The sequence below is a fragment of the Vipera berus genome (genome assembly GCF_964194415.1).
Source record: "Vipera berus genome assembly, chromosome: 8".
Classification (NCBI taxonomy): domain Eukaryota; kingdom Metazoa; phylum Chordata; class Lepidosauria; order Squamata; family Viperidae; genus Vipera; species Vipera berus.
The window spans coordinates 17,869,526-17,885,426 of record NC_138211.1 but is presented as its reverse complement, the minus strand read 5'-3'; the positions used below and the strand labels follow the sequence as shown (position 1 = coordinate 17,885,426).

Here is a 15,901-nt window from a genome sequence, read left to right as displayed (position 1 = left end):
CTGTATATAATGACACCATTCTATTCATGGCATACAAGCTGAAACCCTCTGACCTATGGAAAAATGAAATATCCTTTTTGCATGCCTTTTCACAAACTTACATTTCTAAATGTTCCTGAGACCTTCTCTGCATACAGACCTGAATCCTATGGAGTGAACAAAATAAAACACATCAAAAGCACCCAAGTATTGCAGGAAAAAGGTGGAATGCCAACCCCCGGTCTCTGTTTCCTTCAGGTACATACAGCATTAATGATTTGGACCCACACATTATTGCTACTTTTTTTATAGAAAGTTTTATTAAATATACATTTAAAAACAAAAGTGGACATGATTCAACTTCCCTAGCTACAACACTACTGTTAGTATTATCTTATATTACAGAAAGAAATAACAAAAACCTAAAATACAGTCTATAACAGGACAGAGTATAACAAACTGTACATATAACATCTGCCGGGTTTTTTTAGTAAACTGTCATTCAGTCCTCAGCTTAACATTTACATATCTTTCACTTCTGTCCATTATATAGATGCAAATAAGAAATCCTTACATTATCAACCAATTAAACAATGTTCATCTCAGCAATCCTCCTTAACTCTAACCAATTGTACAAATTTTGCCAAATTTCATAATACTCCGTTTCGTTCTTATTTTTGATCTCTAGGGGTTAACCTGTCCATTTCAGCGCAGGATAAAATTTTATCTATTATTTCTTCTTCAGTGGGTGTTTCCTTTCTTTTCCATTTTTGGGCATATGCCAGTCTTGCTGCGGTTAAAATATGTACTAATAAGTAGAGAGATGCTTTACTGAGATTATCATTAATAATCCCTAATAAAAAGGTTTCTGGTTTTAAATCAATTTTTTGTCGTAATATTTCTTCCAACCAATTTTTTATCCGCTGCCAAAAAATTTGCGCTTCTGAACATTCCCACCACATATGATAGTAATTCCCTGGAAGCCTTCTGCATTTCCAGCACGCCGGTGAGATTTTTTTTATCTATTTTTGCTAACCTTGTAGGGGGAAGATGCCATCTATAAAACATCTTGTACAAGTTCTCTTTATAGGAGGTGGCTAGCGTTAACCTCCTATTTCTATCCCATAGTAATTGCCAATTATCCAAGTCAATATTATAACCAAAATTTTTACTCCAGGTTAACATTGTTTCTTTTACCTGTTCTAACAAATCCTGTTCTAATAAATACTGATATATCTTTTTTATCATTTGATCTTCTGTTCCTAGAAGAATTTTATCTAATTGTGTATGTTCAAATTTTATCCCTGGTTCTTTTTTATCTTTTCTGTATCGTGACTGTATTTGTAAGTATGCCCATCATTCCAACTCTACACCGTCTTCTAATAATCTTTTTCTTGTTTTCAGGTCTCCATTTTCATCTAAGAGATCTTTATATGTAATTACGCTTCCTAGATTTATAAATTTGGGGTGCATAAAAATCTCTAATATAGATAGCCAATTGGGAATTTCTATATAGTTAATTTTTTTTAATTTTTATCCACACATCTAATAGTGCTTGTCTAATATGATGATTCTGAAAGTACTGATGAGTCCTATATTTTCCATCCCACATTATAGCATGCCACCCAATTTGCATGTCATGACCTTCTAATGCTAGTGTCTTCTGTTCCTTAAATGTATCCAATCTTTTATCCATACCGCTATTGCTGCTTGATAAAATTTTTCCCAATCTGGGAGGCCGAGCCCTCCTCTTTCCTTTGCATCCTGTAATAATTTTAACTTGATTCTCGGTTTTCTACCTTGCCAGATAAATTTAGATGTAATTCTATTTAAATTTTGAAAAAAATCCTTACCTAATTGAATTGGTACACATTGGAATAAAAAGAGTAATTTGGGCAGTATATTCATCTTGATTGTCGCTATTCTTCCCATAAAAGAGAGCTGCAAGTTTTTCCATCTATCTAGGTCTACTATAATTTGGTCCATTAACTTATCATAATTTTCTCTTTTAAGTGTAGTACATCTTGCTGATAATTGAATCCCCAAGTACTTTACTCTTTTAGATGTCTGGATGTTAATTTTTTCTACTAGCTCAGTTTCTTGTAAGTTGGACATATTTTTGACTAGCATTTTAGTTTTTTCTTTGTTGATTTTTAATCCCGCAACATCTCCATAATTTTCCAGCACCTGTAATAATCTTGTTCCAGATTCTAAAGGGTCTTCCAGAATGAAAACTAAATCATCCGCATAAGCCTGTAATTTAAATGTCTCTTTTCTGATTTCTAATCCTTTAATCATCTTATCTTTTCGGATTATTCTTGTGAGTACTTCTAAAGAAGGAACGAATAATAAAGGAGATAGTGGACAGCCTTGTCTCATACCTTTTTGTATTTGAATGCTATTTGTTAATTCTCCATTTATGATTACTTTTGCCTCTTGCTTGGAATAGATTGCTTTTAACATATTTATAAATTTTTCTTCAAATTCCATCTGTTTAAGTTGAGTCAACATAAAATTCCATTTGACATTATCAAATGCTTTCTGAGCATCAACAAAAATTAATGCCACTTGTTTTTCGCTATGAAATTCATAGTATTCTAAGCTGTCTAGTATGATCCTGACATTATTGCTACTTTTGACTTCTGCAGATTCCAGGAGAACTTAGTAGCAGCAGACGTAGGCTCATGAGGACCCATCATGGCAGAGCACTGGATTGTATCCAAGGCAAAGAAGTTTATTTTGACAGTAATGCAGTTTTGCAGGCCTGTATCAACCGAATTTCCCCCCTCCTTTCCTAGTTTTCATGGGAGAGAGAGAGAGAGAGAGAAAGAGAGAGAAAGAGAGAGAAAGAGAGAGAGAGAGAAAGAAGGTAAGAGGGACATTTGGCAAAATTATTTAAATATCTAACCATGTATGTCTTGTTGGTAACATTATCACACATCATAGGGAGTTAGCCGGTAAGCAGATGATCTAAGTTTGAGCAAGAATCTCAACATGGCTCTCCCTTTGTAGTATTTACTACTGTAAAATGAATTGCCTCCTTTTATAAATATCCACGGTATAGAGTGCTACAGTCATTTGTGGAAAAGAAATAATGAAGCATCTGCCCATAACATGGAGTACTAAGAACACATGTATTGTGGGCAGCTACATACTGTATTTTACTGCATCTACTTTCCTGTGTTACTCATGATCTAAAGTTTCATAAACAGAGTGGATATAGGTACCAAGCCTTCCCCCCTAAGTATACAGCTCTAAGTTGGGAAGGAAGGAAGGAAGGTAAGGAAGGAATGGGAAGAGGGGAGAAGAAAGGAAGGAAGGAGGGAGGGAGGGAGGAAAAGGAAAGGAAGAGGGAGGGAGGGAGGGAGGGAGGGAGGGAGGGAGGAAGGAAGGAAGGAAGGAAGGAAGGAAGGAAGGAAGGAAGGAAGGAAGGAAGGAAGGAAGGAAGGGCTTCCAAGATTGCTTGATGGAATCTAGTTAAACAGCAAAGAGTAGGCTGAGACACAGATAAGGGGTAAGTAATTTGAAAATGGTATGAAGATATGAAAACTCCCTTTATTGAGATTGAAAATGAGGCATGCAGGGACAATCAGCACAGCCACTGTGAAGACTGATGACTAGCTCAATCCTTCCCCTCCTCACTTTCCTTTGCTGACCATGTGGTGACATTCTGCTTGTCATCTCTCAGATCAACAATTGCTGCAGGCTTGACTTGTTATCTATTTGTAATGCAGAAAGCACTGTGCAAATCTCACCTCCTTTCTTCCTCATTTATCATGAGCCAATCAAACAGGTAATTATCCTGCTTCTGGGAAAATCTTTCCTCATTCCAGACTTGAACAGCTAGTCATTCTACAGGTGAGATAAAAGGAATGCTCCATCCTTAGCTTATCTGATCTGTCTTAAGTATCTCATCCCTTTTGTGCTTTCTGGGAATTCAGAGAGCTGTTCTGGGGAAGCCCAAAATGGCAAGGGAGGCGAGCAGCAGCGTGATAAGGAAGCCAATTTGATCGGAACAAGATGCCGGAGGTAATCCATTTTTCTTCAGAAGGCTAAAGCTGCACAGGGATGTAAGATACGATGTGGCATCATGACATCCAGCATTTAAAATGATGTTGCGGGATCCAATCTGGGTCACTCACCAGGACCAGGAGTTTAGTCTTCTGAACTTTTGGACTTGTGCTAGAGCCCGTCCTCAAGGAACTTCTCTCCTCCAAGTCCCTTGAAGACGGGCACCAGCACAAGTCTGAAAGCTCGGAAGACTAAACTCCTGGTCCCAACGACCGAGCCAGATTAGATCCTGCAACGTTATCCTGGGACATGGAGATTTGCCTTCACTCATTAAAATAATGTGATAGATGTCTTTAGAAACGGCAAGGCGCCAACGGTAACATATCAATAGGGTCAGGCTATAATAAACACCCAATGCCAGTTGTAGACAATCTATCAAGAGTTTTAAAATAAAGGCAGGTGGTCCTCAACTTACAACAGTTCATTTAGTGACTGTTCAAAGTTACAACGGCACTGAAAAAAGGGGCTTATGACTGTTTTCCACACTTACAACCACTGCCCCATCCCCGTGGTCACGTGATCAAAATTTGGTGGATAATGTGTTTAAGGTATATATTTTATGACATGCTCTGTTGCGAGTTTGGGAAAAAGTATAGATGAAAGTTAACTTGTAAACTACTTTTATGGGCAATAATGAAACACGTAATAGAAAATATAAAAATGATGTGATTACATATAAAAAAAAATTAAGTTTGGAAAGTAATGTATGATACTTGAAGCTGTATAATACATTAAGAGAAGGAAAGATTGTATAAACTTGGTTTTAGTATGGAAAATTAAAGACCAGGTGGAAAGAAGAATAGAAAATTGGTTTTTTAATGATTGATGTAAATTTGTTTTGTCTGTAATTGTTTTTATTGGGTATTTTTATTGACACTACCGTTGTGGATATTAAGTGGATGTTGAATTTAACTATGGCAGTAAGACTTTTAGTAGGGCAATATTGGAAGAAGGAAGAACTGCCGATTATAGAAGAATGGACTGTAAAAGTTCCCAACTTGGAGGATATGGCAAAGACTTTAGTGTACTTGAAAGACTATTTGCAACAGAGAGATATTGTGGAGTAAATATGGGACTAAAAAGTATTATCCAGCATTTGAATAATTATTGATGTGATATTTATACTGTTTGGAGTTAATTTATATGAGTTAAAGTGCGATAGTTTTAATAGTTTATGATTGTTTGCATAAGGTAGATTATGATTGTTTGTATTCTTATACCCTGTACTTAGCTCTGGGAAGTCGGGGAGGGGGGAGGGTTCGGGAGTGGGAAGGGGGTGGGGTGGGGTTGTGTTTTGTTTGTTAAAAATAAAATGTATTGTAAAACTTTTTAAAGAAAAAAAAAGAGAAAAAAAAGAAAATTTGGATGCTTGTTAACTGGGCGATATTTATGATGGCTGCAGCATCCTGTGGACCTGTGATGACCTTTTGCGGCCTTCTGACAAGCAAAGTCAATGGGGGAAGCCAGATTCATTTAATGACCACACAACTGCAGAGATTTGCTTACTGATTGTGGCAAAAAAGTCACCCAATGGGGCAAAGCTCACTGAAATGTAACATTGCTGCAGTGGAAATCTGAAAGCTGTCAAAGGAGTCGGATGCACCAGCTAAGAAAAAATTGTAATCTTTATTCAGCCCTCGTGCTCCGGTCAGACCTTCCAAAAATGTAGGATATACTGATTCAGAAAGCCCAGCTCCTAGTTGTACAATCAGGGTGAAACATTTTGACATGTGACATGACAGCAAAGTTCCTGTATCTGAGGGGCTGCCACAAAGAAGAGGGAGTCAAGCTATTCTCCAAAGCACCTGAAGGCAGGACAAGAAGCAACGGATGGAAACTAATCAAGGAGAGAAGCAACCTAGAACTAAGGAGAAATTTCCTGAGAGAGAGAAGAATTAACCAGTGGAATGACTTGTTTCCAGAAGTTGTGGGTGTTCCATTATTGGAGGTTTTTAAGAAGACAGTGGATAACCATTTCTCTGAGATGGTGTAGGGTTTTCTGTCTGAGCAGGGGGGTTGGACTAGAAGACCTCGACGGTCCCTTCCAGCTCTATTATTGATTTGTTTTAAAAAGAAGGGTCAGCATCTTTTCTTATTGTACTTTATTAGCTATTATAACATGGCATGAATATTCCAGCCCTGCTAATAATTTTTTCTCACCAGATTGGAATTCAGACACTTCAGCAAATATGTGTTCAAGTACAAGGAAAATAACTCATTCCAATGGCCTGACTGTCTAAACAGGATTTCTCAACCTTGACAACTTTAAACTGTGTGGACTTCAAATCCCAGAATTCCCTAGCCAACCCTGCTGGCTGAGGGATTTTGGGAATTGAAGTTCATACAGCTCAAAGTTGCCAAGATTGAGAAACACTGGTCTATAAGAATGGGTCAAGTGGCTTAAGCTTTTGTATTTGCATAATTTAAAAAACTCAGGTCTCCTCTGACTCGTTCCAGAATATCATGGCAGAAGGAAATCACCCTTCCCAGAGGAGCGCTTTGAATACTGTCAAAGCTGCATATGTGAGTTCATTTATATGTAAATGGACAGTAGCTCTTTGACTGCCGTCAATCAGGATATTAATGAACTACCCAAAGGAAGATTTCTGAATGCTTTTCGATAGGATATTGTGTTTCACTACAGGGAATAAATAACCCTGTTTCATTTAAATGCACCATCTACTGGGCACATGAATGTTGCATGCTCTCATTGTCTGAATCTGTACAGGTTGCTGTCCTGCATGCTGGCAATTGCTGGGATATTTCAAAAACATCCAGTTAATGTTAACGCTTGATGTCTTTCCAGTACATCAACTTATTTCCCTAAGACCTGCTAGTATTTCACTGACATCTATTTAAACATTACTGTGCACTAAGCTTACACTACTATTAAGTGTTAAAAACAATAACAGTGGCGCTAGTCTGATTAAAATTAGCAGAACAGAATAATAGAAACCCTGGAGGTCTTCTAATCCAACTATACCATTTCAGACAAATGGCTATCCAGTCTCTTCCTAAAAACCTCCAGTATTGGAGCATTCACAACTTCTGGAGGCAGGTTGTTCCACTGATTAATTGTTCTTACTGTCAGGAAGTTTCTCCCTAGTTCTAGGTTGCTTCTCTCTTTGGCTAGTTTCCATCCGTTGCTTCTTGTCCTGCCTTCAGGTGCTTTGGAGAATAGCTTGACTCCCTCTTCTTTGGGGCAGCCCCTGACATATTGGAAGATTGCTATCATGTCCCCTCCCCCTCGCCCTTCTCTTTATTAAACTAGACATGCCCAATTCCAGCAGCCGTTCCTTATATGTTTTAGCCTCCAGTCCCCTGATCATTTTTGTTGCTCTTCTCTGCACTCTTTCTGGAGTCACAACGTGCCTGTCACAATACACTTGTCTTTGGGAGCTTCAATCCCGCTCCGGAACAAAGCAGCTTCTTGTTTACACTGGATGCTGTATTCCAGTGAGGATTTTCCTGACCTAAGAAATGTCACTGGCACATCAGCCCAGCTTACATAAGTCAAAATCCTGACTTGGATCCTTCAAATCAGGAATCTGACCTTAAAAGAGGGACTTGGATTCGGAAATCGTTTCTGGATTTTGTGCTTGTGATGAGAAAAAAAAAGAAACTTTGATTTTGTTGATTAGAAAGGTTTGTTGCTATAGGAGTGGCTCGTATATATTATTGTGTGAAAGTAAAAAGTTGAGGCTGCAGTGTTATTATTTTCTGCCATGTTAAAAAGAGACAGAAGTCTCCCCTTTCTATCCCACACTTTCTCCTTTTCTCTCCCCTAGTTTCCTGTTATTTTCATTTTCTTTGTATTTTATAGTCTGATAAATTAATAAACAATTTTAAACAACAACAACAACAAAAGAGGGGAGTTGGAAGTCTCTACTCTTAATGAGTTTTAGATCTAGAAACAAACCACATTGTTTTTAACTACTGGGGCTAGAAATTTCATAGGAGATAACAAGCTCAGAGAGGTTGTTATTAAAGATTAAGTTCTAACTGAAGATTGCATGACACATAAATTGCTCCAAATTCTCAGACTGCAATCTTAAGCACGCATAACTGGGAGTAACCACCAAACCTGACTATGAATTCATGTGGCCTGCAGGCAGTATATTATGTGCTTCAGTTCAGCATAGAAACGAAACATAGAAAATCACCTTTTTTCTCAAAGGGTGCCTTCGTGTTACTTTAATGCCAATACTGAATACCCCTATTTAGAAATAAGTCACAGAAACTTCAGTGCACTTCATTTTCAGGGACGACAGAACAAGGTTACAGCATTTTAACAGAATAACAGAATCCCAGGGACCTTGGAGCTCATCTAGTCTAACCCCCTGCTCAGGCAGGAGACCCTATACTGTTTCAGACAAATGGTTGTCCAATCTCTTCTGAAAAACCTCCAGTGTTGGAGCATTCTGGAGGCAGATAGTTCCACTGATTATTTTTTCTCACTGTCAGGAAATTTCTCCTTAGTTCTAGACTGGTTCTTTCCTTGATTAGTTTCCATCCGTTGCTTCTTGTCCTTGCCTTCAGGTCATTTTATCTGATGATTTATGTTTTGGAAACAGGCAAGAACCTAACTTACAGTTTTGATTTCTTTGAAACCATTACGGCTTATATACCAAAATCCTAGGGCAGAACAGGACCTTACCTGTATAAACTTTGTAAATCTAGTAAAAGGAGGAGAATCTACACCCTCTGTGTATGTAAATGCTCATCACTCTGCAGATTTAATTTTTTGTATGGGAAAGTAAAAATATATCACTGTGTCCTAAGCCTACATGGAAACTGGTGTTCCTGCTGCTCCAAAGTCTGGATCCATCAGGAGCCCCCCACCAAACAGAAGACGAGACGCTGCTCAGAAATAAAGCAAGATTAGGACAAAATGTCTCAGTTTATGTATTAGATATATAGACAGCTAGCTACCTCTTTCTTCCGGCGCCTTAATGGGATGCCTTTGGTGAACAAAAGAACGAAACTATATTTTTGTTATACTGCTTTATTTCTGTACAATCATGTCTGATTTTCGGAGACTGCCTGAGTAAGTCTCTGCAGTTTTCTGGGCAAGATTTCACAAGCGGTTTGCCATTGCCTCCTTCCTAGGGGTCAGAGAAGGTGACTGGCCCAAGGTCACTCAGCTGGCTTGATGCTCAAGACAGGACTAGAACTCACGGCCTCCTGGTTTCTGGCCTAATGCCTTAACCACTACACCAGACTGTCTCTCTGTGCTGCTTAGATACATTTTTTAAAAAGGCTTTCCAAGATCGCCTGAGAACGCATTCATAAATTCACAGCATTTCATGATTTTCCACCAGCAGAACTATCCCCTCATTGGCAGACTGGGTGATGGGGGCTTGTAATTTTCTGCCTTAGTTTGTCCATTTAACTCGAAAGCCTCTTATCTCCCATATTCCTCTGTAGGATGCTGCAGGCAATCCTCGACTTACAACAGTTCTAGTGTCTGTTCAAACAAGTTACAAGTAACTTATGACCATTTTTCACACTTAGTGACCACTGCAGCATCCCCATGTGGTCAAGTGATCAAAATTCAGCGACCTGGCAAACTAATTCATATTTATGACGGTTGCAGCGTCTCCAGGGGATCACGTGATCTCCTTTTGTGACCTTCTGACAAGCAAAGTCAATGGGGAAGCCAGATTCATTGAACAACCGTGTTACTAACTTAACTGCAGTGATTCACTTAAAAACTGTGGCTATAAAGGTCATATAATGGAGCAAAACTCGTTTAACAAATGTCTCACTTAGCAACAAAAATTTGGGGCTCAATAGTGGTCGCAAGTTGAGGACTACCTGTATTATTCAATCACACTGACTCATTTCAACGCTTGGATTGCTTTTTAATTTTGAAGGAAGGCAACTAGGAAACTTGAAAGCCTGTGAGCCTCTTAGTACATCGGCTGCCAGGTTGGTCCTGTCAGAAGTCATTGAAACCCCACCACTGATCGGCAGGATTAAAAATGCTGTTCAACAGAGGTCAATTTCAACCGAATGCCTCCTCTTGAGACGAGTGAAGAAGATCCAGGCTCTTCATTCACGAAAGATTCAGGAGACTCAGAAATTATGAAATCAGATATACCGCTCCAGAAAGTTTGGCATCTGCCTTACACGTAACAGGATGTTGCAATTATGGGTCACTGGTCCAATGAACATGATGCAGATATCTGATTAGTGCAGATATAACAGCCCTCTTTCTGAGATTTACGTTACCAAAGAGTGACAGTATGAGTCACACTACATTATGGGGACAAAGAACAAGGAAAACTGCCATTTAGATACATTTTGCAAAGCGTGCACACGGTGACTTGAATACGTAAATGTTATAGGCAATTACAGATGAGGTGGTCTGGAGAAATCCTTCTGAAATTAAGAAAGCTGTCTTCTTTGACAGCTATCTCTCTGCCAACCACTGTTAATAATTTGGCTGGGAAAAAGAACATAAACTGAGAATCAGGGCAATTCCATCCCACAAACCCTTCACTTTCTAAGCCCAAACAGACACACAACCCAGAGAAGATCCTGGCAACTTCTTCAGTTACATTCCTCTTATAGCATCCGCTGACTTTCCTTCAACTATAAACATTGCCCCCTTAGGAGACACACAAATAGAGGAGGCCTCATTCCACAGCCAAGGCACAAAGAGTCTCAAACACACACACTATTTTTTTTTAACCAGATGGTAGGAAAAGAAGCAGAAAAGAAGCAAAGACAATTGTGTAGAAAGGACAACAGTTCCTGCGCCGAGGGGGTTGGAAACATAACTTCTGACAACGGCGGAGCAGTGGGGATCCAAACAGCCAATACTTCTAAAGCGTTGGAGTTTGTTAAGTCAAACATTTTCAATCCCAACTTTAAAAAGTCCAAGAGTCCCTTTAGAACCCAGAGCAGAGAGGGGGGTGGGGAGAGATATTTTTTTCTTTTGTCTGCAAGCTGCCCTGCCAACCAGGCAGTGTGCATGACCCGGGTTCAAACAGATCCCCCCTGCCCTTTTCTGAGCCTCGGAGCAGCCGCTAGATACACAAAAGAGCACCGGTTCCCCCCTTGCCCCCCCTCCCAGCCACACATTTGCACAAGGAGGTGGCCACAAGAGAAGTAATGGAAGTGCGCTCTCTCTCTCTTTCACTCACACACACACACACACTGACACCCCCCCCCCACACACACTTTTCTCTTCCAAGCTCACCAGCTTTGCAGGGATCCTTATACTCAATTGCCTCCGTCTCTTCTTCTTCCTCTTCCAGCACATCGCTGTAATCTGTAAAATCCACGGCTTGTCCCAGAGCCAGGACCAGCAAGGAAAGGAAAAGTAGCCCCCCCTTGAAAGCAGACATGCTGGCAGGTCCCGGGAAATGCTCCACGGAACTGGAAGGGGGGGGGAGGAGGAAACAAGAGTGGGAAAAGGGGGGAGGGAGGAGGAAGAGGGGGGGAAAAGAGAAATGGAAAAGAGATGGGAGGTTTCCCCCTCCTTTTTCTTTCTTTCTTTCTCTCTTTTCTCTCTCTTTCTCTCTCCCTCTCTCTCTTTTTTCTTTTAGGGAAATGAGATCTGGCGGAGGCGGGTTCAAGAGCCGGAGCTCAGCCCCCTCCAGGCTGGAGGGTTTGATCACAGTACAACCCTGGGAACTGGGCCAGCCCGGGGGTGGGGTGGGGGTGATGGAGGAGAAGAGAGGGGGAGAGAGAGAGAAGAGAGAGAGAAGAGAGGGAGAGAGAGAGAAGAAGAAGGCTTTGGAGCTTCAGGGAGATGCTGCACTCACCCCCAACACAGCCTCTTTGCCCGGCGCGATCCAGCTTCGGGGCTCTGCCAGCACGAGCCTCCGCGGAGGGAGGCGGGGGGGGGAAGAGGTGCGGGCAGCCGGCAGGACGGACGGGTGGGTGGCTGGGTGTGGAAGGAAGGAGCGCGGAGCACTCGGCAGTCGGACCCCCTGCAAACTTTTCCCTTCGATCCCAGGAGGGAAAGCGAGGCAGAGAACAAAGCTGGGGAACCCCGGACTGACCCCCCACCACCCCCACCCCCACTCCCGCTCCCGCGGCTTACCTAGAGCAGCGTTTCCCAACCTTAGGAACTTGAAGATGCGTGGACTTCAACTCCGCTGGGGAATTCTGGGAGTTGAAGTCCACGCATCTTCAAGTTCCTAAGGTTGGGAAACGCTGACCTAGAGGGAGACCCTTTGCAAACTCCGCAAAGAGGGAGACATAAAATGGGGGCGGGGGAGCAAGGGCATCTTAGGACAGAGCGGAAGATTTGAGCGGAGCCTGGATCCTTTCCAAGAGGGGGAAAAAAATGGGGCCGGGGGGGGGAGCGTGGTGGAAGGAGGAAGAAAAGCCTCGTTCCCAACCCTAACCCCCCCCCCCACAAATAAAGCAAACACACACACACACACACACAGACAGACACACACACACACACACACACACACAACTCAATCCCGCCCTTTCCAGGGAAAGTGGAGATTTCGTGGCGGGCTGGAGCGGAGCCCCGGCGGCTTCCTGGGGAGGGTACAAATTGGCCGTTTCCTCTCCCTTCCTTTTCCTCGGGCCGGCTTGGGTCTCGCCCTGGGCGGGCTTCCCAAGGCGGCCAGGACGGCAAGGTCCTCCTTGCACGGGCCCGGCCGGCCCACGGGGGGAGCCAGAGGCAGAAGACCCCCCCTCCCACCCTCCCGGCCGTAGGGCTTGAAAGGACCCCCGGCCTTGGGGGAGGGCTTTCCAGGCGCCCGCGAGCATCCCCGGCCCTGGCCTTTACCTTCCCGCCTGGGGTGCCACGTGGAGCGGGCGGAGGGAGCGCCTGGCCTGTGGATCCTGGTGGGCCCTCGATTTCCCGGGAAAACGGTTGGGTCCTCGGAGGCAGGGGCCTTCAAACTTGGCCCTTTTATGACTTGTGGACTTCAACTCCCAGAATTCCTCAGCCAGCGAAGCTGGCTGAGGAATTCTGGGAGTTGAAGTCCACAAGTCATAAAAGGGCCAAGTTTGAAGACCCCTGCTCGGAGGCTGTGTGAGTCTGCCGGGCTTGCTTTGAAACCTGGGCGAGAGAATCCTGGCCTCAGGTTGGAAGAAGAGGAATGAGAAAAAGACCCGCCGAGTAGCGCATGTCCCTTTAAGTTATGGTTTACACCAGAGGTGTCCGCAATCTTGGGTCACTTTAAGACTTGTGGACTTCCAACTCCCGGAATTCCCCAGCCAACACAAGTGGGTGGCAATTTTCCACTCCCCCCCCCATTTCTTTGCCCCTGACCCAACTAGGTACGGTGATGCGGTTAAGGTACTAGAAAGCAGGAGACCATGAGTTCAAGTTCTGCCTTGGCTATGCAAGTCACCTGGGTGACCTTGGGCCAGTCACCCACTCTCAGTCCAACTCACCTCACGGAATTGTTGTGGGAAAAATAGGACGAGGAAGGTGTGTTGGATATGTCTGCTACCTTGAGTTATTTGTAAAAATAATAAAGGGGGGGCACACGTATACACACACACACACACACACACACACATAACACAATTAAAACCAGGCACTGACGTTGCTACGGTATCTAGTTGGCTATAGAATTATCTACGTGCAAACTCCACTTTGATTTCACTTACTGTACAGATCTAGTCAGTTTCTTATACTTTCCCTGAGACCCAAAATCGCACCCCAGTAACAGGAGCCCACGCCATAGTAGAATACGATCACATCTACACAATTGCAACACCTACTTCTTCCTGTTGATCAATTGCTGGTATCTTCAGTTTGCAATATTATCTAGTATCTATTGAGAGATTTCCTTTTTTTTTCTTTTTGGGGTACGAGTTGATTGTATTTTGGAAAAATGAAGGGGGGAGGAGAATTAAACTTGTGGAAAGAAAAGAATAACTGAATAGGCCTGCTTTCCCAAAAATGTAAGCCAAGGAAAATCTGGGTTTTGGAGAAGCGGTATTTAAGGCTGATCGTGGTTTCTCTGCATTGGCAGGATGTGCTAAGCCTGAACTAACCATAATTGACCAGATTCACACAACGCGTTCAGTCAAAATCCAACAGTTCATATTACAGCTTTGTGGCTTCTGGAAATCAGGCCTGAATCTGCTTTTTATTTATACAATTTGGCTTTTGATTGCTATTCCTTGTTCATGGCCTAGAATTATTCTAGTCTGAGGCAGCCAATAAACTTATTGATAATGAATGTAATGGACGTAATCAACTTGAATGAGTGTTTAAGACATTTTTTCCCCACCCAAAATTGGGTTCCCAATGGAGTAGCAATCATGTCATGCATGATATTTCTTCAGAAATTGTCCTCTTCTGAGCCCTGCGGGAACCGTTTTGAAGGCTTACAATGCCAACTTGCACGTTTCCCACCCCAAACAACGGTTGTTTCCAATTAAATCGCCATCATTTCCTTCAGAAAAACAAAGTTTGCAATTACCACCTTTCTTTTCAGTTTCCTTCCAGAAATGTATCTCTGCCTTAATATTTTTTCCGCATGGTTTCTACAACACACTGAACCCTGGTTTAATCATAGTTTCTTGACCAAATATCCATTTCTTGGCCTTTCATCACACAGCACTGTTTACTGGGCTAGCTGAATACAGTAAATGAAAAACAAATGCACATGATATAATCTGATTCGGTATTAGTCTTCCCCAACTCTTTATTCTTAACCGGAGATCTTCTCATAACCCCCACATCTATTTTAATGTCACTTTTATTCACTATTCTCTATCACTAAAACTTCTCCCATTACTTTATTGGGAATGTTGTTTGACAAACAGCTCTATGTATTTCCATTTTCTCTCGAGTAAGTTCACAATCTAACCAGAAATCATGGCCAGTATTATTTCTTTTAACAAGGAAGGGATGAGTGAAGTCTTCTCCATCTTCTCAAGATGAGACTTGTTCTCTCTTCAGATCCCTGAAGTGCTGTTCTCTCCCTTTGCATACAAATTCACAAATAAAACACTTGATTTGGCAGTTGCACACACAAAAGTTTTGCAAACCCTACAGGCAGTAATATATATTTTGACACTTTAGTTGCAGCATTTTAGCAGGTGGGATTTCTCCATGCTTTACATCAGAGGCCCCCAACCTTTTGGGCACCAGGACCCGGTTCCGTGGAGAGGTTTTTCCGCGGAGCAGAGGGGGCATGGTTTTGTGTTCTGCCTGCACCCCGCGGATGGGGCTTTGCTTGTTTGTGCGGCCCGGTTGCTGGTATGCTACGACCCTTTACCGGTCCATGGCCCCAGGGGTTGGGGACCCCTGCTTTACATAGTACAGGAAGTCCTTGACTTATGACTACAATTGGGACCAGAATTTCTCTTGCTAAGAGAGACTATTAAATGAATAGCACCAGATTTTATTATTTTTGTTTTGCCATGGTTAAGGAATGGTATGGTCATTAAATGAATCTGGCTTTCCCTATTAACTCTGCTTGTCAGGAGCTGGTTGGAGAGGTCAGAGATGGTGATCACATCATAAAGAGGATGCTGCAGTCATCATAAATATATGACAGTTGCCAAGTGTCCGAATTTTGATTATGTGAACATAAAGATGCTGCAACAGTCATAAGCATGAGGATGGTTGTAAATACCTTTTTCCAGTGTTGCTGTAACTTTGAACAGTTGCTAAACGAATGGTTGTAAGTTGAGGACTACCTAGTCTACAAAAATGATTTTTTTGTATTGATCCCCTACTGTTTTTAACTTTTGTATTTTGGTTTTTTAATCACCCTGTAAACCGCCCTGAGTCCTTCGGGAAAGGGCGGTATATAAATGTAATAAAATAAATAAATAAATAAATAAATACAAAATCCTGATGCAATGAAGGAAATTATGGCATTTTACTCCTAAGGATCGATCCCATTTA

At 42.0% G+C, this 15,901-nt stretch overlaps 1 protein-coding gene across 1 annotated transcript in view; it reads right to left on the bottom strand.

Moving 5' to 3' along the window:
* Window positions 1-11,543, bottom strand: part of BMP1 (bone morphogenetic protein 1) — a 137,072-nt gene extending 125,529 nt beyond the window's left edge. The window contains exon 1 of the mRNA XM_081333738.1: window positions 11,258-11,543. Within this exon, the coding sequence (XP_081189864.1) occupies window positions 11,258-11,405 (148 nt within the window). The 5' untranslated portion in view covers window positions 11,406-11,543. The remainder of the gene's footprint in view (window positions 1-11,257) is intronic.
* Between the last annotated feature and the right edge of the window lie 4,358 nt (window positions 11,544-15,901).